The following is a 25,003-nucleotide window of genomic DNA, read 5'->3' on the forward strand; positions in this document are numbered from 1 at the left end:
GCCAATTAATCCTAAATAACAGAAGTTCTTTTTAAGATAGAGAGCGAAATTGGCACTGTGGGGATCACGTTCATGTCAAAACATGATGTGTATTTATTAAATCTTTCTACTAGCTTGAGCAAAATACCTATGTCAAAATTTTCATCCAATTCCATGGGGGTTGCAAAGGTGCTGTCCCTGACAATGAAGGGTGTAGAATAGATTAGAAATCACCCCGTATATGAATTTTTGAGAAAAAATTCATGATACGAGGGAGGCACTTGGTTCTTTATTAAGGAAAAGTTTATAAGCTTCAATGTTTCTCAAGCTTATGTTAAAATGAATCTTCTAAAATTCTTTGGATTGTTGCGATTTGTAAGTTTTTCGAAAGTGTATCTTCATGGGTTTTGTTTTACCTCTTTTGCGCCCAGACAGTCTCAGTGGAACATCGTTTGTATCTTAGTCTTACCTTTAGTTGACTATCCTCGATTGCACACAAGCTTTTTGGTAAGATCTTAGCAATTCCTTCTGAGTTTTTAAGGCTGTGAATAGGATTGAGATTTGTTGTTTCTCAGCTATTATAATAAGTCATACTCTTTGTTTGTATTTTGTGAAAGCCCTCTTATTAACTGATTTTTGAATAAGAAGACAATGGAAAGTTGTAGCAGTTTTTTTGTAATCTTTTCTTTTATGTTTTGACCCAACACCTCATACTTAGTTTATCAAGCTTTCTTCGAAATTGTGTCAATAGAGTATTTATTCAGCTCCCCCCAAAATATAAGGTTTTGCTAAAATTCTACCAAATTATCCTATGTTTCTCATAAAAATACCCTGCGTCTGCACTCTTTAAAATTAAACACAACCCTCCCCCTCAGGCTTTTTTGAAATTTTATTGAATTCTCTTTGTACAATATGAAAGTCCTTGGACAAATAAATGGGACACTTTAGTTAATGTAAGTATACCCATTATGCATGAAGTTAAAAGCAATTTTATGCCTATTTACACTTACACTTAAAAGGTTTGTTTTAACACTTATTGGGCACTTGGCAAGACAAAGAAGAATTTGTCTCTTGATTTATTAGAGACTCTAAAGAGATAATTGCTGTTAATTTCATTTAGCGCACTGTTTAAATAACACATGTCAGCTTCTGTAAAATGTCCATACACAGGTCGATACTTCAAAACTAGTTACTGTTTTTTATTTCTTCACATTTGTGGTAGTTTCGAGTAAAAACTGTAAGTGCTCCTTGCTTCCCATGGAGAAGCTGAATCGAAAATCTCGACCAAGATCCTTAGTTATTTTTCTCATAGCTAAGTATGTAAACAAGTTTTCTGTGTGTCCTTGGGTGAACAATAAAGTTGCAGAATGTCCTTAATAGCTCTAGTGAAGATCAAATGTTTTGCTGTATTCAGTCACTTGTGTATCTTTCCGCAGATGGTAGAGGAATTCTTTCTCTAATTGCTCCGGAGGGGTTGTTTTGGAGGATAGCTAGGATATGACAGTGATCATTTTCTTTTGGGTTGTGGCTTCAGCTGACTCATCAATCATAAATACAAAGTGTTTTTACCACCACATAGGGTGAAAAGTATTTAACTTTTCTCTCACTTTTGCTTTTATGTTTGTACTCCAGTATTTTGGCTAGGGGCAAGCACCAGATCTTACAAAATATCACTACTCGGCTCATATTGCTCTTTAATTTGCAACTAATGTTTGGGCAACTTTACGATCACACTTGTAAATAATATCAAAATTAAATACGACTGCGAAACCAATTATATATGCCATCTTAATTTCTCACGGTGAGAGATGTTCAACTTTCAAACTCGAAAATTATAATTGTTCAATCAGAGTTGAAATTTAAGGCATTATAGTAATTATGGAACCATGGATCGGAAACATATTAAAAATATATGTAATATTTAAATTAATAGCTCGTCTTCTCAATGTCCGCTTTTGCAGCACAAGTCTGATGTTAAAACGAAAAAAATGTCATTCATAGATATGGTCTTTTGTGTCGACAACTGCTACTCTGCTGCGGCTCGGGCAAGAGGCTTTTTCGCCACTGTCTCTAGTCCATGTGATTTCTTTTATTTTTAAACGGTTGTTAGATGTCTAACTAAGCAGTTTCCAGTGACAAAAATTTGCTCGTCTGTCTTCATTTTCTTTCAAATATTTTGCCGTGAATTAAAAATTCTTAATCAAATTAAAATAATTATCTTTTCATTGAATAAGTTTTGATTAATAAACATGAACGGATCATTTGAATAAACTGATTGTTTAATGACATACATCGCCATCGTCGTACAAGTAATACTTAACCTGTTTTTGAACATTGCGGGATATGCCAGTTGGTAGACTCCGACACCACGCCGGTTTTCTTTTCAACGGCGAATAGCTAATTCTTAGGAAAAACAGTGGCGCGCTGCCGGCTGACACAGAGTTTTCTTTTTTGGAAGAAGTTTCGAACTTGTTAAAAACTCTCTGAGTGACGTGTCGTTGAAACTCGAATAAACAGACGAGTCAGTTAAAACTTTTTAGAACTCTGGGAGGACGTGCTAAAAATTAGCACGCGTAAATTCAAGGAAAACGCAAAACAAGTATCAACACTACAAAATTTATAGGATCAAGTTTTTTTCAGAATTTTTATCTCTTGCTTTTCATTACAGTAGAACTTGCCTCTTTTAGTATTTGTTTGTTCATGATACCTGTCATTATTCTTAATGAAACTCAATAAAAAAAGGAAAAGGTTACGGCATTAGACTTTACAGTCCCTACCGGTGGTGCTGGTCTCCGTTTCTGGGTCCTTTAGCCAGGAAGTGCAATGGGGGGTTGGGGGCCAACCATCCTCTGCTTTCGGACACCCTTCCTGTTTACCTTCCCAAGATTTCTCTAGGTACCGATTTAGAGCTGAGTCGACTCTGGCTAAGCTTACAGAGTCATGCCACTGACCCCCGTCCCAAACTGAACAATTGAGTACACTGGGTTTCGAACCCGCGTCCTCTCAGGCAAAGGATCCTGAATCCAGCGAACCACTGCACTTGGCCAGGACGGCTCTAATGAAACTCAATAGTTACAGTATAACAGTTTTCAACCCAGAATTCCATTTCAAGACGGAGTTTCAACTTCAAATCTATTTCAATCACTACGAGTGACGTATCGGAGAACAAACAAACGAATCTGTTTAAGACCTTTAGAACTCCGAAGCACGTAAAGCTTAACAGTGATACATTTAAATTCAAGGAAAATGCGACATAGGTAACAACACTCAAAAATTTGTCAGATCAAGGGTCTCTATTCAGACTTTTATCCTCTTGCTCTTCAAGAGACGATATCGTCCGATTCCCACTGTATATGTGTTCTCATGATAATTGTCCTTATACTCAGTGAATCCTAGCAATCATGGTATTATAGCATTCAACCCAGTATGAACCATAATAGTGAAGTAGTTTTGTTTTCCTTGTGTAGCAGACCTCGGAAAAAGGAAAGGACTCAGTCTGTTTAGGAGAACAGGAAAAAAAAAACAACAACAATCAACAAAGTTCTGGAAATATCTTATAGAATTTAAATTAGAGCCAGTTTGGAGGTTTTGACTGGGACAAAATTTGAACAATGGAAGCCGCAATACATGAAAAGCAAGAGCATGCTATTTTCGATCTCCATTTTAGTAGGCAGGGGTGTTACAATGGGGCAGGCAGGGAAGGGGGGGGGCAGCGCCCTAAAGTTTTTTAGACTCAGTAAAATTTGGACCAGCAGTCCAAAATTATACTAAATCCGAGGAAAAAAATATGAATAGTTACAGTAGAATCTTATTGAGTCCAAAATTTCAATCCGATTTTAATATCAATTCTGAAATACAGTAGAGAAGGTCTGAAACTCAGTACTATGATCTAAAAATTCTATGAAAGAAGTCTCATAGTGATATGAGGAGCTAAAATTATAGTTAAAGCCGGTTTAAAATTTACAATATTTTTGCAAGTGTGAAAAAAGCTGAGGATTTGGTTTAATTTCGCACAAGATTATGATTTTATTCCTCTTTTCTTTTTGAAATCCAAGTGAATTTTTTGAGAAAAATATGGTAAAATGCAAAATTCGTTAACTTTTCATTTTTGTAGTTTTGCCAAATTGGCCCAATTTACAGTACTAAATCAAAAAATGTTTCTGACCTAAAACAAGTTATTATCTTTCCAAATTCAATGCTTTTGTATTGGTTTGACAAATTGTATTTTTAACCTTTTTTCACCAAAATTGAACAGTGAGAAATGAAACAAATTAAGGAAATTATGACTTTGGTTGCAAGATTTCAAGAATATACTTTCAACTCTCTACCTATTAGAAATATTTATAACTTGGAGCTGTTGATCTAAGCTTGAGCATTTATTTGTGCTTAAAACAATAGCGATGGAAGGTTCTTCATTTTTCAGTATGCAAAATTTGAAAAAAAATCAAAACGGTAGTAGTCTTTTAAATGCAATTATCAATCCAAGTAATTCGAGTTTTTAAACTGCTACAGAAATCAACAAATGACTGCAAAAAACAAGACTAAATATTGACAGACCACACTGGTCTGTACTGGTGGCACACTGGTATGGTACACCGCCGAAATTTTCCTCCACGCCGGTATGTCTCGTAATAACTGAGCACTGCATATAAATTGGCGTCCGGCTAATGAAACCAATTTTGGCGAAATAGTTGAATTTCACTTTTATTTATAGAAATCAAAGGTAAAATTAATGGGTATACAAACTTTGCCACACTCTAATATACAAGCTTTTAAAAATAGGACACATATTCTTATTAGGAAAATAAAATCCTGACTTGGCCAAGAATCCCACGCAAATCATTTGGATTGTTGTTTTCAGAACCTAGTCAGGGAAAAGTAGGCCTAATCTCAAACCAAAGGAATGTCAGTAGCTCCTCATCTGTAATTTCACTGAAACATAGTAGAGACAAGCTACATTTTGCTATTTTGAAAAGTAGCTGGGTTATGATAGGCTAATAAAACTTTCAGGGATGGGCCTATATAGGTACTAAAGTATGTCCTGAGAAAGTATTTTGAAGTACCTACCTCCACTCCTCCCTCCAGAGAGTATTGAACTATAAAAGTTTATTTTATAAAAGCAAACCTTTGCATAATGGATGTTCTACATAAATGAAGTAGCTTAGGCTACAAAGTATTTTCAGCTGTTCAACTTTGCTCAGTCCTAATTTATAAGGTTTTAAAGATATGCAAATACATTTCCTAAATTTTAAAAAAATATTAATAGCCTATGGCTCAGAATTCTACTCAAATAACAAGAATTGCATTTTCAGAATTAAAGGCAAAGAAAAAGCAACTGGTAGCCTAACTGAAAATTAAGGTAAAATGTCATTTTGTCAAAATCTTAATAGGTATAGACCTGTCATGTAGGAACGTTTCAGGGCCCTCTAGAGGGAGAAGGAGTAGAGGTGGGTACTTTAAAAAACCTTCCCAGGATACACTTTAGCCTTTAGACCCATCGCTGAAAGTTTCATTTTCCTAACCTAACCTCTTTCCAAGATAGTAAGAAGTCACTAAACTAGAATTTTACCATCCTATGAATATATTTGATTGAAAGTTTCTTCATTTTATGTGAAATAATAATTTATTTGTCTGCTCTAATATTTTCTTGTGAGGTTTTGTGTGAAGCTGGGTAACAATGTATTTCAAGGCCTCTGCTAAAAAAGATACAATAATAATAAAAGCACAGCACCAATCACTTTCCCATTCAAGACTGTTTCTAAATATAATTACCATACTTTAAATTACCTTAACTCACACTTGCCAGCAATAAGGTTAAGTCTAATGAATACCAGTGAATGATTATGGTCATTGATGATGTTGACTCAACTTGTTAGGTGCATTCCATGCTCTGAGCCAAGCTTCCTACACCAGTTTTTGGCAACTACAGACTTGGAGGCTTCAACATTGGAAGACAGCAGCATTTTGGCTAAGCCAGTTCCATAGGTTGACTGCACAATTGGAAAATGATTTATTTCACAGCCTGGTTTTAGTATGTTTTTGGTTAAGCTTCTAGGTATGGACTCTAGTACTCTGTAAACTCTGTATGTGAGAGATGGACTTTACACAAATGGGTAGGATGTGTAAGATATCAATATCCCTTTGTACATTTAGTTGCCTATCTTTGGACAGAATTGTGAGCCATATGGTCTGTTATATTAATTGGAATGGCAAAACACATTTCATACTCAAATCTAGGTTTCACCAGACTCTTCTAGAGTTTTGTAACTATTGCTTAGAATCTACTGATGATTGCGTGCTTGATGATACCAAGAGTTTGGTTAGCCCTGGCCACTGCAGCTCAGGTGTGGTAGTTGGATTAAAGGTCATCTACAATAACTCCCTAAATCTTTATCTGAGGTACTCTCATAAATTGGTTGTCTCTCACCAGCTTTTATTATTATTGAGCATTGTCATTCTAGGTTATATGTTCCAAAATGGACAACCTTGCACTTTTCAACATTAAACTTGAGCCTCCATTTATTAGCCATTTGTAAAAGCTGTCTAGATCTGACTTTAAATAATGGTTGCTATCCTGCCAAAGCACGCCATCTCTAGTGAAATTCTAGATGAGGGGTTTTTGTCTATTTTGAAAAGTATTTGAGGAAGGTGAATAAAATTCTCCAGGATTACCAAGAAAGTTCAACAAGTTTCCTCATAATATTACATCTAAAAAAATAATTGTTTCTCCATAGTTTTGAAGATTCCATTGTTTTGGAGATTGGAGAATTCCTCAAGATAACCCTCCCCCTCACAGAAAAATCCCCTGCAAAAAATGTCCATATGTTTTCAAATAACTGATAGATATCTGTAAACAATGGACAAATTAAGAAAATAAAATAAAAAGGCACTTAAACTTCTACCACAGAGTTTTGTAGTTGTGGAGGGTGGGAGATACTTCAAAGTTTGCATTTTAGTGCCAAAACATCCCAGCTCACATTGAGCCTTCAGATAAATTAAATTAAAAACAAATAAACAAGTTTTTTCAACTGAAAGTAAGGAGCAAGCTCTCACTGAGCCTTTTATCATTTTAAATTTATCATTGGTATTCAATTATTAACTAATTAAAATTTACATTGCAAAAAATGAAGTTTTCTATATGATAGTTATAAAAGTGTTATTCATATATATAGCCTGGTTATATACTCTATTTGCTCTAATACATTTCATGTACATATCTTGGTTTTGGAAATGTTTCACTCAGACAGATAAGAAAAAGCCACCTATGATTTATCTTAAGTATGCTAAGTATTTTCTTGGGCTACCACAATGGACCAGTAATCAGTATTTCATTAAAAGATTTGGTCTATTAGATCCAGATGTTGATGCCCCTATGAGAGTCTGCCACATATTGTATTTGTATAGTTTTGACAGGCAATAAATCTATATCATGTCATATTATTAAAAGAATAGCGTTTTTATGCTGATTCCAAATATATAATATTCATCAAGTTTAATGGTACCCATCAAAAGCTACAAGCCTGCAAAAACTTGCCTTATTTTAAAAGAAAGGTTGGAAGGAAAGTCAAGGAACCTAAACAAAAAGTGCACCATTAGATTCAGCATATCAGGGAACAATACTTTAGAGGTTTCAAGCCCCTATCTGCAAAAATAAGAAATTTTGAAATTTTTGTGAGAAGAAAGATCATGGATATGTGTTTATTATTTTTTAATCTTTGTTCTTCCTAGAGGTGATTGTATCAAAACAAAGGTCCCAGAAGATTAAGAAAGGTCTCATTTGAACAGGAATCAAAAGTTCTAGTGCACCTTTTAAGTGACCACAAAATTGGAGGGAAGCTAGCCCCACTACTGTGCCTTTTTTTCACCAAAGTCATCCAATCAAAATTTAGAGATGGCCATTTAGTTCAGCATAGTTGAAAAATCCAATAATTACACCTTTGGGGAAGACATGACCCCTCACAGTCCTTGGGGAAGGACTGAAAGTTGGAAATTTGCCCATTGTTTACATATAGGCCTAGTATTTGTTATTTGGAAATATAGACATTTTCGGGGGGGGGGTGTGGATTTTATATGGGGAGATTTTTCTGCTGGGACAGAAATTCCGGGTGGAACTTTCTAGGGGAAATTGTAGACAGAGGATTCGATAGGGGAATTTTATTTGTTGATATTTCTTGGGAAAAATTCTCCATGGGGGAACTATCCCCAGGAGAATTCCATGAGACATTTTCTGCATAAAGGGAATTCTGCAATGACCTGAAAAACAACCAGAAATTAAACAAAAATAAGTCCTTTTTCAAATGAAAGTATGTTAAGGAGATTTTTCCTTATGGAATTGTACAAAAAAAAAGACCTGAACAACTTTAGCATGAAAAAAGGGGTATTGAAGAGGGAGAACCCTTCCCTCATATAGCTTACAGAATAATTTTTATTTGTTTTAAGTTTTAATGTTCCTCCTTACTTTCAGGAAAAAAACTTTTTCTTTAATATAATGTAGGGATACATAGGTAGGTTATGTGTAGGGCTATATGTTTGGTTACATACTGTTTGTTAAGTTGTAGGCACTTTTTGGTTATATAATGGGTCTGAGAAATATTTTACATAATCCTCAGCAACTTCAAAAAAATAAGTTAAACCCTTTGAAAATTCAACTAATGTTGTGGTCCCGGCAGGAATCTCACTTGCAAAATATTGTGATTTATAAAGAATTAATATGTGACTACAGATATTATCCCAATAATGGTAGCTCTAAACAATAATTTCTTTTAGGTTTTCTCATTTTATCAAGATGAGTAGGTCTTTCCGGGCTGAAACCAGAAGTAGAACCAAAGATGAAATAAAAAAGATTATAACAGGAGTGGACAAGGTTCGTCACTGGTAAGCTAGTACAACTAGACATATTGATCAGGTTTTCTTATTTAATTAAAGTGAAAGCATTTGAATTTGACTTCATCATTAATTTTGATTTTCTTTTGTTCTAGGTTTTATTTATTTATTCATATTAATTTTGGTTTCAGTTTGTTGTTAGGAAATGGTAAGTCTCTAATCTCCGCGGTTTTTACGAAATTTTTTACCTGTTGGTGGATTGATGAATATTATACCACACTTTGGGAAGCTATTCTACATATATTTCTTGCCTAGGCTAAAAAGGATGGTTTTGCTTCTCCGTGAGCCAGAACTTACATTGAGTGAGTTGGATTGGAGTATATAGTCTGTATCAAAAAGAGATATTTGGAGCTGTTCTGCCAAGTTTTAATTTTTTGGGGTTGGGTTTAACTTTTCAGCAGAAAGCCCCATTCACACAAATAACCAAGCTTGCGTTCAAATTGTAATGGGAGTGAATTTTAGTATGTCAGAAAGTGTTACTATCTTTTTTTAAAAGCCATTTTTGTTTGTGATTGTGGTTGAATAGGTTATTTCGTTTTATGTGTTTGTGGCTGAGGCTGAGGAATGGTGACATATGCCTATTGAGCTTAAAAAAAATTGAAGCTTACCCTCTGCTCTTTTCTTAGTTTTGATTTGAAAATGTTGCCTAACAATAAGAATATCAACTTTAAAAATAATAGAGATACGTAATTTCTTTTAACACTCATCAATAAACCTTGAAGAGCAGATGGATGTATGTTGTATCGTTTTTCTTGTTGGCACACAAATTCCATCACGAGATGCACCGTTTTGAAAGTTTCGACAAGCTGACAAATTTATTGTTGTGGAGCACATGCAAAATAAAATCAGCAATTGACTCAACTGTACAAAAATGAGCTTACACTTGTTTTAGTGCAAAATGACACACGTTGCAATTTGTTGTAATGATTAGCTGGTGGCACAAAATGGGCCTAAGGCTCGCTATCACGTTGCCTGTTGTGTAGAGCCATATGCCTTCTATGCGCTATTTATTTAGTTTTTTTTTGTCCCAAAGCCCCTTCATATGGAAGGGCTGCTCATGGAAACTTTTGAGGGGGTCTATTCGATCACAAATTCAATATTCTCGTGCCCCTTTAAGGGTCAAAAGAGATTGAAGGGCAAACATCCCCTCCCTTGCCCTTTTTCGTCCCGCCCCTCGAATTATCTCCAAAGACATTCAATTAAATTTTTACATAATCCTGCTAATTGGTGTACATTTTATTCGTTTCCGATACATTTTAGGCTATGCAAATTTTCCTTCATCCAGTGGCTATGCCACGGTTACAAGTACTAGTGTATTGCAATTACGTAGTGCTGGAATTTTACCATTTTAACATGCTGAGCCAGTGTAGTGTTAGAAGTGGTCTAAGTAATAGAGTATTAGTCTAAACGCATGGTACATTTTAAAACTAGCAATATCGAGCTGGTGTTGGGAGAAGGCAGTCAAGTTATTTTTGAAGTAGAAACATGTGACCGTCTTTAAGGAACGTATCATATTTTATTTATTTATTTTTAAAAAAATTTGCCATTGGACAAATCGCTTTGTAAATGGGTAGAAAACTGCAGTGTTTAATCCGTGGCTAAAAAACAAAACCGAAGTATTGCTCCCAGAACAATTTTGTTGGCAAAGCCGATTAATTATTGCTTGCCTTCTTGATGTTTTGTCTAACGATCCCCGTCGAGATTTGCCTAAGAAAGGCATATCTCGTTTTGGTTAAGAATTTTTCGATTTTTATGGTTAAATTTAAATTTAACTTTTTTTTTTTACTTTAAGCACTTCTTTTAAAAGATATTATAAAGGAAATGATTAATGTTTGAGGTATTTTCGAAAAAGAAGAAGGGGAATAACCCAAAAGTTTTCGCATAAGAAAGTTTTTAGAGATTGTAGTTTAAAGTTGCTATTTTATACAGATGATGGTGGTAGGCTATGTATTGAGTTTGGAATAAGGAGAATAGAAAAAGAAGGTCAATGAGTCTCATGCTACCATTATGTATGTAAGATGGCTCATATTAAGCGAGATTAATTCAAGAAAATTTTAAGAGGGGAAAATATGTTTTTTAATATCTGGGGGTCGCTTTTTCAATTTTATTTATGGAAATGCTCTTGAAGAGGTATTTTTCATAATCTAGGGCGGTAAAAAAAAAATCTAGAGGGGTACACAGACCCCCTGCCTCCTCCCCCCATAATTGACGCCACTGCGGTTAATAGCTATTGAATCTAACTTGAAATGCAGAATACTCTGCACTGAATTGGGATGGCCTTGGTGGCCTATCTTATTTTAATTTTTGTGCCAATATCAAAATAGTACTCTAATTATAATTCATCTGTATTAACGATTTGCAAATAAGTTTTCTGATTTAAAGTCTATTTTTTATGAGACAGTAGTTTCACGACACAAACGTGAATGTAATTTAAAATTTATTATACGTTTTTTAGGGAGAAGAAATGGGTAACAATCGGCGAAACAACAATGAGAGTTTTCAAATGGGTTCCTGCTAGAAGTCTTGACCCGGTAGGACATTTTTCTATTATCGAAATTTTAAAAGATTGGCTGTTGTGAAAGTACTGAGACATTTAGTTATTTGTACCATGTTCGGTAGCAATAAGTCGTCTTCATCAAGTGTCTCTTGCTATCATTTGCCTTCCTTCTTTCATTACTAAGTCTATACTGCTTTGATTGAGTCTAAACTGCTTTTCACTATTGCTCTATGATCTATTAAAGAAAACCTTAAATTTTTGATTAATAATCAATTTATTAAAATTAATGTTGTTTTTTTTGCCTAATCCTTATCTGGGGTCAAAAAAAGGGCTTTGCTTGTCCTTGACCCAGAGCCTGAAGAGTAGGGCTTGAAGTGGTCTTATAATCTATGTCGAAGAGGATTATTCCTCTTCGACACTTTTTTCTTCGAGTACTCGTTCTGCTTTGGAGTGGAAAGCTCTGCTCAACCGGAAAAAAAACAGGCTCCCTTTTAAATATTAATGATACTGAAATATCAAAGTGCTTAGATGTGCCATGGTTCCCTGGCTCAATCGCTAAAATGTTCTCTTAGGGCTGCCATCTATTTGGCTCGAGTAATTTTGTAGGATTGGTTTTTTTCTTTTCTGTGTTTGAGACTGAGACAGAGGAATGTTGTTGCATATGCATCCTCAATTTGATAATTGTCCCATTGATAAGGAAATTGGAGCTTACTCTTTTCTCCTTTCTTAGTAGTGACGTTAAAAATTCGGCCCACGGCAAGGAAAGCAACCTTGGAACTAAGAGTGATTCAATGTTGTTTTACCGCTGATCAATAATCCTTGAAGAGCTTATAAACGTACATAACGTCAATGATTTTCGAACAAAAATTCGATCACACGATATACGAAATTTTTGAAGGACTGACAACTTCATGGTTCACAACGGATCGGGAAAAAAATGGATGACTGTGCAAAAATGATATACATAAAACTAGATAACTACTTTACAGAAATTTTAAGTCCTGATTAGGTTAAAAAAAAATAAATAAAAAAACCCTGATTCGGTGCGAAAACAGACAGAGGCACTAAGCGTGCACGTGGTTCCTAAGCATGGTCTCTTCTCTTTTAACTTTTTAGCAGAAAAGAAGGTTTGTTTTATCTTGTTCGAAACAGATGGACTCAAGTATTTTCAGCCTATAGCATTGGAGGCCCAAAGTTGGCGTGTTCTTCCTCAAGACCGCGGCCAAAGCCCTCCTACTACCAAATCTACTGCAGAAAATAGGTATGCTGCACATTGTTTGGACCAGAACCATGCAAAGGTTTTCAAAATGACTGCATAACCCAATTTTTCGAGCGAATCCTCTCCAGTGAGCCCCCCCCCACTCTAAGAGACCCTACCAATTACAACCTATAATAGAAAGACAAGCATAGTGCCCACTTTTTGAACAGGAATTATGAAAGGATTTTACAACCTAATAGGCTAGAGATAAAAAATCACTATAAACCTGGCCCTGTTGTACCAGAAACTTTTAGTTACAAATTTAGCATGTAAGCGCACCTTGTATTAACCGGAATCACACTAGGGTTATTTATAGTTAGTATTGAAGGCACAAATTAGGTTTATGTCACCTCCCTCACCCCTCTTCCCGTCAATTATTTTGTGGAAAGACAGGTATATTGCATCTTGTTTGAAGCTGAATCATGTAACAGTTGTTATTCTGAACAGTCGGAGGTATAAAGCTGGCCAATGGTCCTTCTACCTTCCGTCCTCCTCGAACTGCCAACTTTTCGGCAAGAAGGTAGGTACTTGCACTTTGTAAGAGCGGTTTGGTTCTTACGAACAGGAGTTTCATTTGGCTTGATTCCCACCCAACTGCACCAAATCCTCATCTTCTCATTATTATTTTGGTAGGCATGTTGCACCGCGATTGAACCGAAACCATGTTATGATTTTCCACTTTTTTTTTTTGGTAAACAAATATAGTAGGCACTTGCCCCCCTCTCCTTACAATTTTTTTCGCAATAACTCAGGTATGTTTCATCTTCTTTTAAGCGAAATTACACAAGGATTTTAAATCTATATTATTGGACGCATAAAGTGGGCCAAAGTCCCCTCCAAAATCCCCTCAACTCTCCCTCCGCCAACTTTCTGGCAGACGGGTAGGCATGTAGCACTATGTTTGAACCAGAGTCACTCAAGAATTTTCAATCAGCTTTTTAGTACAAAGGAATGATATTTCACCTTGTTTGAACTGCAATCATTCAAGGACTTTTAATCTCTATTGTTGAAGGACCAAAGTGGACCCGAAGCCCCTCTATTTCCCACCGTTTTCCCCATCCTCAACGTTGTAGGACAAAGCTAGTATTGTTCGACCTAATTCTAATCAAAACCTACAATGATTTTCATTCTATATGACGGTTTAAAGACGGTTTGTGGTCTTTTCAACACCACTTTCACCACCCACTTTTATGCAGACAGATTGTCAGTTTTTTTTTCATCTATTGGCCTAACATTTATGGGCTAATGGGACATGTTAAGGACGATTTTCAGAGGTATACTCCCTTTCTCTGACTTTTGCACGAAAATGCTCGGATCCAATTGAAGCTTGTGGGTTAAGTAATTGGGGCTAAAGGGCAGAGGGAATTGACTATGCTAACTTACGAACTAAAGGTATCCAGATTTGACCTTTCAAACGGTTCGTGGTAACAATCTGTAAGTAAGAACAACTCGAACAAGAAATTTTGAAAATTATATATACATGAAAGAATTGCCTTTGTATGGTGATCTTAAATATATTAGGTTCGTTAAGTTCAAAGCAACCCACCAAAAGTTACGAGCCTGAAAAAATGTTCCTGATTTTCGAAAATGGGACAAAACACTCCCAAAAGAGCTAGCGATCTTGATGAAAATTATATTTTCAAATTCGGCGTATCATAAACACTATTGCAGAGGTTTCAAGGTCTTGTTTACAAAAATGCGAAACTTGGCATTTTTCCAAGACAAAAGATACCGGATGGGTTTGTATTGTTTTTTCACAGGTGGGATCGTATCGAACTAGTGGTCCGAGAACATGGAGCGAAGGCTCATTTGAACGGGAATCAAAAAGCATAATGCGCTTTTTAAGTAACAAAAAATTGTCACCCAGCAAAGTGGCATTTTCTGCTACTGAGATGGAAAATCTTGAAATAGACAATCGATTTAAAATTATTGAAAAGTTACATATTGAGCTTTTCAGTTTCGGAGGTAGTAATGCCGCCGCACGGTGGTGCATTTACATCTTAACGATTCACGCAGTCAATGCAAAATGAGCGGCTATTATAGACATTTGTTTCACAGCTTAAATTAACTGAGTTGATTCTTTTGAGGCTTTACAAAATCACGCATTAATGTTTTCTTGCGTAGTAGCTACTAGGGAAGAGTACTGATGAATCTTTGTGTAGGGGGTGCCTACTGCCCCAAAAAGTGGAAGGGAGGTAGAAATTTATCTCTCATCTTCCTTCATTTTTGGGAATAATTTTTGACTAACCCTATAATATGGTTGGTGTCGGGGGATAGCTCCTTTCTTGTTGCATGAACATATATTTGTATAACATGAAAGATTACCTTCACATGCTCACCGACATCAAAGGGGGAAGCGTGGGTAAGGATAATGAATGCCTGCTGGAAATATCCCATAGGAGGGGAAGTGATATCCAGAGCTTTATTTTTACCAAGATTTAGATGAGAACTTTCCTTATTTGCGTTTGTATGTAAATTTTGTCAACATTTTCTTGATTTCCGGGGGGGGGGCTTAATAAAAATATGCAAGGAAGTTTATAAAGGGGGTAGTGTAAAACTTGGTCTATTGTCTCCTTTTATTCCTGGGAATATTTTTGGGCACAGTCTAATATGGCTGCTCTGGGGCGAAAACCCCTTCTTATTGCAATTTTTTTTTGTGCAATATGAAGATTACATTAATGTGTTTACCAGCAAAGATGCTAAGGGGGGGGGGTATCATGGGCACTGCTAAAAATTCCTCAGGATGGGGGGGGGGCTGCCAGGAGCTTTGTTTTTACCAACATTTAAATGAAAACATTTCTCATTTACGTATTTATGTACCTTTTTTAGTGACCTACTGTTACACGTGGGGCGCTGATCCCCTGGCCTCCTGGCCTGCCTCCTTGAGAAACATCCCATAAAAAAATATTTGTTCTAAGATTACAACTTAAAACCGTGGAAATTATATTATTCAAAATGATATTTTTGATATTTCAAACCCCTACCCTCTCCAAACAAAAATTTGGAAGTGTACTTTTGCAGGGATGCTTTTTGTTCCCGTAGCTATGTTAGACGAATGTTCAACTTGAATGTAAAAAAAAAGCGCTAGCAGCTGTAGCTTTTTAAAGGTAGAAGTAGACCAGAAAAGAAAGATTGAAAAAAGAATTTGAAGAAAATATAAAATTCGTGGTAGGAGGAGAAAGTGAACTTCTAAGGCAATTAGGGTAAGGAAAAGCGTACAGGGCTCTGTTGGCCTCTGGCACCTTTTTGCTCAGATGATATGTCATTATAAGGCGCCTGCTGGAGGTAGGATCTTAAATATTACGCAAAGCATACTTTTATTGACAAAAATTCTGAATAATTATGAAATTAAGTATCTTCTAGTGGCCTTATATTTTCTCTTTAAATGGCGCCAATATTCCAACCAGTGTCAGAAAATGCCCCTATCGTTTGCACCTGGCCTTAATCTAGATGGCGCGGGAATAAGACAGAAGTTTTGAGATAGGGAGATCTAACGTGAGTAATTAATAGGACTCTTGCTAACCTGAATTAGAAGTTCAGGTGCCCTTTTAAGTAGCAAAATCGATTTTGTTACATCAAATGGGTGTTTTCTGCCATTTTTTGGCGCAAGACAATAATTTTGCCCCAGAGAGGGCAAAATACCGTAATTTCAAAATTGTAAAATATTGTCGATACTGTCGAATCCAACTGTCGAAAAGCTGTAAAATAACCTTGCCGGTTTCAGAGGTAGTAATGCCGCTCGGCGCATTCATTCCTAAGGATTTAGAAATTAATCTCTAATGTCCCTTCTTGTTACGTCTATTGTCCAGTCTCGGAATGGCGTTTAGGGTTCTTGATGACTTCAATATCAGTTTCACGGATATTCTCCGATCCACCCACCAAGGAATTGATATGCATGTCCTACATTTTTTAGAATGTAATTTACCATACGGTATAAACCCTTTAATGTCTTATTCCGACTCGAGTATCTAATTCCTCTTCTTCTCATATTGGCAATATTTTTGCACCTGATCCACGTGAAGCATCTGATTCATGATTATGGGAGATTTGTCAGACCACGGTACTATAATGTCTGAATTCAAAATGCAAAGGATAGTCACTAAAAGTAATTTTTTTAAAAAGAAGAAATTACTTACAAATAAATATACCAAGGTCAAAATGAAAACTTCGTGACATCGAGTGGAGTGAGGTAAGTAAAGAAGAACATGCAAATATTACTTCAGGCACTTTATTGTAAGTTAGATCTTTGTTGTATTTATAAAACTTCACACCTGAAAAAACACCCAATAAGGTGTGGATATGCATTTCACTCTTAAAATCTATTCTTAAAAAAAAATCGGTTTTACAAGATAAGGATGAGATACCCATTGGACCATAACATAGAGTGTTTCATACCCTATACAAATTTACTACCAAACATTCTTAAAACAAGCGAAATTATTATGAACCTTGATTTAAGCCTTGTTATGCTTGTTTGTGAGTAAATTCTCCTTTTTATAAAATTAATTTTTGAGTTAAAGTTTGTGTTTTGAAACTGGACATTATAATATAGTGATCAGACGAATCTTCCACAACTACGAAACTCTCCACTACGTTATTGGCTAATGGTGATTAACGCCCTTGGATACCATGGTAAGTAGAGCTATCTTCTGGTGCTATTAACCATGACAACATGGAAACTATATGGTTTACTCGAGGTAACATTCAAAAATGAAGGTGTTAAAACGATATAGTCGTGAACAGTCGACCAAAGATTGCGCTCATTGAAGAAGAACGAAAGGGATCTCAAAAGTGGGGTTCACTTCGCACCATCTCTGCCACTTCCTGTTGAAAAACCAGAACATCCTGCTAACAAGGAGAACAAGCAGAGGCTTACACCGCCTCTTATGCAACAGCTTGAAGAGAAGGGAATTAAAGGTCTATGGTGATCCCAACTTTCTTATTGTGAAGAGAGCTGTTTCTACTGCGACCGTGACCGAAGTTTGGGCTGTCGGTAGCGATATAGATGTTTTGATAATTCATTACGTAAAGTAAAATCCCAAAAGCCTTTATAACCACGGTGAAAGCAAGTGTAGTACGAAGTATTTTAGTATTCTAAAAGTGAAGCAGTAGCCTCGGTGACGCTGTAGATGACATTCTATTCTTGCACGTCTTCCTTTTTTGTGACAATTTATCAAAACTAAATGGTATCATTAAGTCAGTTGGGGTCACACTGGCGAAACACGACAAGCGTTTTCAGCAAGCTCTTTGATATTAAGGCGGATCTTATATTAAGATCCGCCTTAGTATGGTCTGTAAATTTCAAATAAATACCCTTAGCTGTCATGCCTTCATGAAATCATGCTAAATTCCTAGTAAATTGCTTTTTACATAGATTTGAATGACACTAACAAATCATGGTTTTAGCGCTATTACTTAAAAAAAGGAGGCAAATGGGTACTAGATATGACGTTTTCTACATCTAGTTCGCCATTTTTAATGACTTCTAACTAAGGAAGTATTAATCATTACTATCAAGCAATTGGAACTTCAATCTTCCTGTTCGGGAGGAGAGTCCTACAGCCTTTGTACTGCAGTAACTGCTAGCGAACGATGCATTATTGAGTTTGAGGATATTATTCATTTAAAAAGGGCACCAGATATGATAATTTCTTCCCGATACATTTTAAGACTTCACCTCAGCTTTTGCATTGTAGACTGTGGCTTAATAACAAGCATCTTTCATCGTATTTGGCCTTGAACTGTACAGTGAGATGTTTTTTTTATCTGATTAAAAATTCAGGCCATTAAGACATTTCACTTATTGTTATTGAACCCAAGGTATCTCCTATTTTTTTTCTTCTACAGAATGAATATCAGTATGCTTTAAACCATCACTCTGAATTCACTAGTACTTTTTAGCAATCCTGGTTGGTAGGGATATTCTTTTTTTTAGGCTTTGACAAACGAAAACATACGCCTCGTAACAAAAATTGTTTTCAGTAAAGTGCAAATGCCGTTCTGGTTTTTAGAATGCTAAGAGGATATTAGTTCTGCTCCCGTTTATAATAGTTTCTATTTGCTTTTATTGACGCTAAAGGATGGACTATTACCCTGTTAATGATATTTTTTTGTCTAGAAGCGCAAGCCTATCCGAAGTCAGATGCATCATGGAATTGGCAAAGAGAATCAGTCCGTAAAGAGGCCAAACACTGAAACTAGTCTTATTTATGCTGGCGAAGATTCAAATACAAGTGAGTAACCATCTGTTCCCGAAAAGAAGTTATTAGAGGCTTATATGTCTTTTTTAAAATTACTCAAAGGGCCTAGTAGATTCACTTAGATTATCTAAGTGATTTAAATGCTTGTTGTTTTTAATACGAAGGTGTAACTAATTTTTGGTAAGCCTAGGTGAAATCCATACTTTGTCATTGTCACTTTTTTTTGTCAGTTATAGCAATTCGACTTCAGTAATATACGTGATACAAAAAAGGTCATTTACCCAAAACGCCACACTTGTCCTGGAAAAAAAAAAATAATAAAAAACCAAAAAGCAAACAAACATGCAGAACAGATGCACTTATAGACGATCCTGATAGGAAAATAAAGTAGCTGTCTAGACAGGGAAAAACAATTCAAAGAGAAAAAAAAACTGGGGAAGACGTTTTAAGTATATAATGGCGGGGAAGAAAAAAGAAAATTCAAATGAGACCAGATGCCAACTTACTACATACCAAACGGAAAGAGATCAGACATGGATAAAAACAAATAAGGAATAAATAAATAAAAGTAATCATTATAACACCAAGAGAAATAGAAGAATGATTTAAACTTTAAGACCATAATTAGACTGGAAATTGGATCTAGCACTGGTTACTAAATTATTAGAATAGTTCCACTTCTTCATGTCGGATGGTTATCAATTCCATAATTTGATGCCTCTGTAAGTAAGTGAGAAATGAAATAATTGAGTTTTAGTAGTAATAGGTCTCATTTCGGTATCCGAGGGTGTAAGATCGAAAGATATCATATCATTAGATTATGTGAAAGACGGCCGAATAAAGAATTAAATTTTTAGTATTTGCATTGACGAATAAAGGGGCAGGTCTAAAGGTCTCACGGTGCTGACGGAAGTACAATATTACGAGCTTTGTATGCATTTGGATACAAATCAGAAACCCCTTAGATTAACTAAAAAAGAACTGCCTTATTTTGTAGAACTCATATCGTGACATTAGTAGATGGCGATATGGGCCCACCAAGCCAATTTGAACTACAATGTAGAGCGTATGGTTGAATCAAATTGAAATATAGCATGTGCACTATATTTTCTAGTGACTAATTTTTTACTTACCAATAATATTAGCATTTTATAGATTATCTGTGGCAATTTATCAACGTGAAGTTGAAAAGACAGTGCATAGCACAGAGTCAATAACCAAATAAAATGCACTGAAATTTCTGCAGTGATAACTTCATTTATATCCTACGACTTCATCCTTCAAATGGTATTTCTGCTGAAAAGAACTAGATTGATTAAAGTTAAGAGACAATTTGTTGGAGTCATCCAGTTATCTATAAATTTAACCGAGTCGGCCATCAAATTATATAAGTATTCTGAAAATTTTGCTGTTAGTTATAGAAATGCGTCATTAGCATGATTTTATGTGATATGAAGAATGCTAAATGTCTAAGACTTTAAACTAAAAGAGGAAATAATACATGAGTTTGGAATGTAGGCTGGGAGATCTGAAATTTTACCCACGGAAGCCCCGACAGTCAGCCGTACGAGACAGGAGATAAAACTTGTGCCTGTGCGTGCTTGGACAAACCACTACCAGAACTCTTTCGTCCCTTTTTTACGTCATTATATAATAGCGCATAATAACATGTTTTGTAGTTCAACATCAAATTAGCCATTTGAGCTACGATTGTTGTTTTAAATACATCTTTTTCTCTCTCTATCTCTCTTATTAATACAAATCAAGAAGAATATGCAGTCTAAAATTTCACCTTGTTGAACACCTGAGCTAACTGAATGTAAATTAGACGGAAACCTTGATTCTGCCTAATAATTCTACTTAGAAAGAAACGTCTTAAAAGAGTGTAAAATTGCCAAATATTCGTGACATTGTATCCTCGTTGTTAAATTATAACGGTTAATCTTTTCAGGGGCTATTCTGGTTTCCAAAAGGGGGCAGCAGTTTTAAAACAAGCATCCAAAGCCTAGTTCACTGCATAAGCAACATAAGACAATGCAAGATGCGTGTTTCTATTTTTCTGGAACCAAACCTGGACAGAATAAACAAATTATTAGCCGCAAAGTAATGTTTGAGTGAAACATAAACTGGTTTAGAATTGGCTTAAATACAATAATTGGCTAAATACCGTTTTTTTTTTGTTTTTTTTTTTTAATAATAATAATAAAAAAAAAACAAATGGAGAAGAAATCAGTTTGCCTTATACAACTTAGTTTTCGTTTGATTTTATCTTTAATTTTTTCTTCCACTGAGACATATTTCCGCAATAGACGAAAATAGTGATCATCATAAGTTCTGCTACGGTAATATGTCTAAAGAATTGGGTTTATACCCTAGGTTGTGAAGTGTGTATGTAAACAAGCCCTTAACTATGTAAAATATTGCAATTTTGAAAGAGTTGTAAGCAGGTTCCATTTTGGGTACATTCAGGCATAGGTATTATCTTTATAGTCCTATACTTAAGCTTTTAACATAGGTTGAAGTTCAGGAGTAAATTAAATGCTATATATATATATGTTTATTTTTTTGCCCTACAAAATTTCCAGGGACTCAAGAAGGTTCTTTGGGCCGTCTTGCGAGCAGTTTTGTAAAACTTGGATATGGCTTTGTGTCTGGAACTGTACCACATCATTTGGTTCTTCTATTATTTTACAAGTCTTGTTATCTTTCGAATAATATGATTTTTGCGAAACGTCAATGAATATTATGATTTTTCTACTACTCAGATTTACGTACTTCGGACTTGTGAAGTTAACCTCCAGACTCTAGAAAGTGGAGTTTTATTGAATGCCAACTTTGTGTATTTTAAACGATATTCCATCAAATAAGGATCAATGCTGAAAATTGTTTTCGCTGTTGAACTTTAAATTATTCTTTAGATGCTAATTTCTCGGTGCGGAAAATAATTCAGAACATTCTCCAGGTTCAAAGAACTTAAGCAAATGCATACATCCCTTAACATGTTCTTTGTCAGGTGATCATTCAAGAATTAATATTCAAACATCAATGAATCTCTTTTCTAAATTTATTGCTCTACATTTCCTATGGACTTCATTGAACAGTTCATATTCTTGTGTACTCCTGTAAGCCGCTTGGTATCAATTTTGTTGTTGTCTCTGAAGATACCGAGTGGGCTTAAATTGGATCTCTCAGCAGTTTCTAGTCCTGATGGTTTGTCCCTTGACCTTAACACAACGACCAGATCTATCGCCATCATCAACTACGGAGCATCTCACTTCTTGCAATTAATTCATTCCGAGGTTCGAATTAAGGTAATATCAATTAGCATGATGTCTTGAGAAATGTTTTTGTAGTTGTATTCTTTACAGCTCTTTATAATGAGACATCAATTTGTAGTAGTAAACTAGTATAATATTTATTTTAGGCTTTTCAATGAACAGTGAGAGTCAAGGACCAACGGACTTCAATGCTTCCATTGTTGGAATGTCAGAAGATTCGAATTCAAGCTTTCAACCAAATATGTAGAAGTCATCACTTCTAGAATTTGTACATAAACACAAGAATATTTACCTAAATTTGAATACTTTTAAGACTTTTTGAATGTTTTTAAGCAATCACCTTTGTAAACTTTTGAATAAACATTTTGACGATTTTTAAAACTGGACCCTAATTAGAGCATTTTGACTATTTAGAAGGTTACTATGCTACCTCCCGAAGCCTAAGTCGTATCTCAAGAGAACTTTTGGCTATGAGTATTTTGTGCATCTTTTAGAATTGGCTTTTTCTTACATGTCTTGTTTGTTCCATCGTTATTTATGTTATTTTTTTTAATATAAAATTTCAGGTAGAAAATGATTTGAGAATGCACCTGAGCATTAAATTATAGCCAAGTTCCGCGCTCTCATGCCGATTCATCAGTGACTACTCAACTTTTACAGTCATTTCACGAGGTCAAAGAAAATTTTCGCACGCAAAAAAAAAAACCCTATCAAAGAAATGTCTTCTCATTGTCTGCCTTAAAGTGTGATAATGTATTCTTTACATTTTACAACTGATGATGACAGTGGGAATATAGAGGGAGGTAGTAATAAAATGTAATCCAATAAGAGTGTTAATCTAATCTAGAATTATCTTGGTTCACATTTAATGCATTACTGTTGCCTCTAATCAATCAATCAACAACAATACAAATTATACATGACGTGGAAATGTGCAGCCGAGGATGGTGAATACATTTCTATATTCTAACTGTCCAAGGAATTAGTCAAGATAGTTGACACGTCTCGAGTTCTAAGCAAAACACATCAAGCAAATTTAACCATTAAACTGGGATAAATTAGACCAAAACAACATAAGTAGAATAATTCTGGAGACTTTTGCATTGATATTTCCTCAGATAGTTCAAATTGTTTTTAACAACTAAATACTCTAAGGAACTCAAATGAAATATAGATATTTACCAAGGCATTGGTCTGTATAAGTAAAAATTGTCCGACATCGTGAGCTTGTGATTTAATCTAATTTTTGTCTCACACTTTATAGGATGGATGCCATCTCATAACCATGTTGTGAAGATCTACACTTCCGCACAAAAATTTATTATTCTATTAACACTATCATTGGCTTAAATCTGACAAGCTAACAAAGTTATTTTATCCGCATAAAAAATGTCGATGCCAGAAGGCCACGTGACAGTCCACGAAAGCTTATTTTATGAAGGTGAAGTTAATTTCTTTCCCACTGATGTTTTCTCTTTCATTTTAATCTACATTACGTAATCGTAGTTAGCTAAGATTAAACATACGAGAATAACTTGGGACCACCTATTCTGAGTGTTCAAAAATTTAAAGAACAAATCAGTGTGCCAACCTCTTTTTTTGTATCTTAGAAACATCGAGGACTTTAATAAAAGATTCGAATCTCTCTTGCGTAAAAAACAAGACTCACAACTCTTAAGCCAATAGCAAAATATGTTTAGGTAGAAGCAGCAGATGAATTCATGAAATTTTTATATTATCTGAGATAGCATCCTGAGATACCCCGCTCAGGCTGATGAGGACTTTTAGAGAATCAATTAAACCAGTATTTCCTAATAGAAAAGGTGTCTCCTTCATAAATAATCCGTGTTTGCTAGCAAAATAACAAACACCTTAGGTGTGTATAGTAGATAGCTCTCTCGAAATAAATAGATGGCTCTTTCGGCGAGTTCTCGAAAAAAGACCTCCGAGTAAAGTCTTTTCAAGCTAAATTTTATTTCATGCAAGGACAAGATTAAATAGAAAACCTTGGATTTTTTGATAATTCAGTATTTACTTTCAACTAAATTCTTGCCTTTTTGATACTATAACGATTACCAGAAACAAATTAAAGAAAATAGAATATGTTTTCTTTAACATTGTATTTAACTAACAGCAACAAATTTAATATCAGCTCCTTTAACTAAAACATATTTGACAAAAGTTATTTTTCCTGTGCCCGAAATATGAAACTAACCAAACTATGAAAATTTACCTAGTTTTACTTCGCTATGCCCAAAATACTTTTTCCTTGTTTGACGTTGCTGCACACATGTACAATCTCCCATATGTCTTTTTCTTTGATTTTCATGCATGAAATTTTGCCAGACAAATGCCCAGACAAGGATTAAAGCTACATTGCCATGAAAATATTTCCATAATGTAGGGAAATCTGCGGGATATAAAATTAAGTATGTAGCGTTTGTAGTTACTTTACGCATGAATAGCGATACATTTTTATTAGAAAAACAATCAATTTAACATTATTTATGCTTATTTAGTTTTTTTGGGGTTTAGTCAAGTGAACTCTTCAAAAATTAAAAAGTGTAAGAAATAGCTGTCTAATAGGTTAACGCATCTCTATATCTAAAAATTGTGCCATTGTTAGACTGGGTTTATTTTTTCATCACTAAGCATGCCATGTTTAAAATCTAATAAAGTCGTATGGTTTCTGGTACATTTTGTCACTCAGGGTCGACACATTAAAAGCAATAAAGCAAAAATGATAAAATCAAAGAGCTTTAATTTGATATTAAAACCTCATCCACAAGGAATGAAGTTCCAAACTCGCATGTATTTGGCTGACCACTGTCAAGGCATCATTACGTTCCACCTATCTAGATTGCTTGAAATGGAAAACACAAAGCCTGATTGGTCCAAATTTCTCTAT

At 35.1% G+C, this 25,003-nt stretch overlaps 1 protein-coding gene across 1 annotated transcript; it reads left to right on the top strand.

The window, feature by feature from the left end:
- The first annotated feature begins 4,599 nt into the window (after positions 1-4,599).
- LOC136038696 (B-cell CLL/lymphoma 7 protein family member B-like) lies at positions 4,600-22,476 on the top strand. The gene is made up of 5 exons (XM_065721997.1): positions 4,600-4,702; positions 8,746-8,853; positions 11,318-11,393; positions 18,736-18,850; positions 22,242-22,476. The coding sequence occupies exons 2-5, from the start codon at positions 8,765-8,767 to the stop codon at positions 22,340-22,342; spliced, it is 381 nt and encodes a 126-aa protein (XP_065578069.1). The 5' UTR covers positions 4,600-4,702; positions 8,746-8,764; the 3' UTR covers positions 22,343-22,476.
- Positions 22,477-25,003: the final 2,527 nt, after the last annotated feature.

This window comes from Artemia franciscana, chromosome 18 (assembly GCF_032884065.1).
Source record: "Artemia franciscana chromosome 18, ASM3288406v1, whole genome shotgun sequence".
NCBI classification, from domain to species: domain Eukaryota; kingdom Metazoa; phylum Arthropoda; class Branchiopoda; order Anostraca; family Artemiidae; genus Artemia; species Artemia franciscana.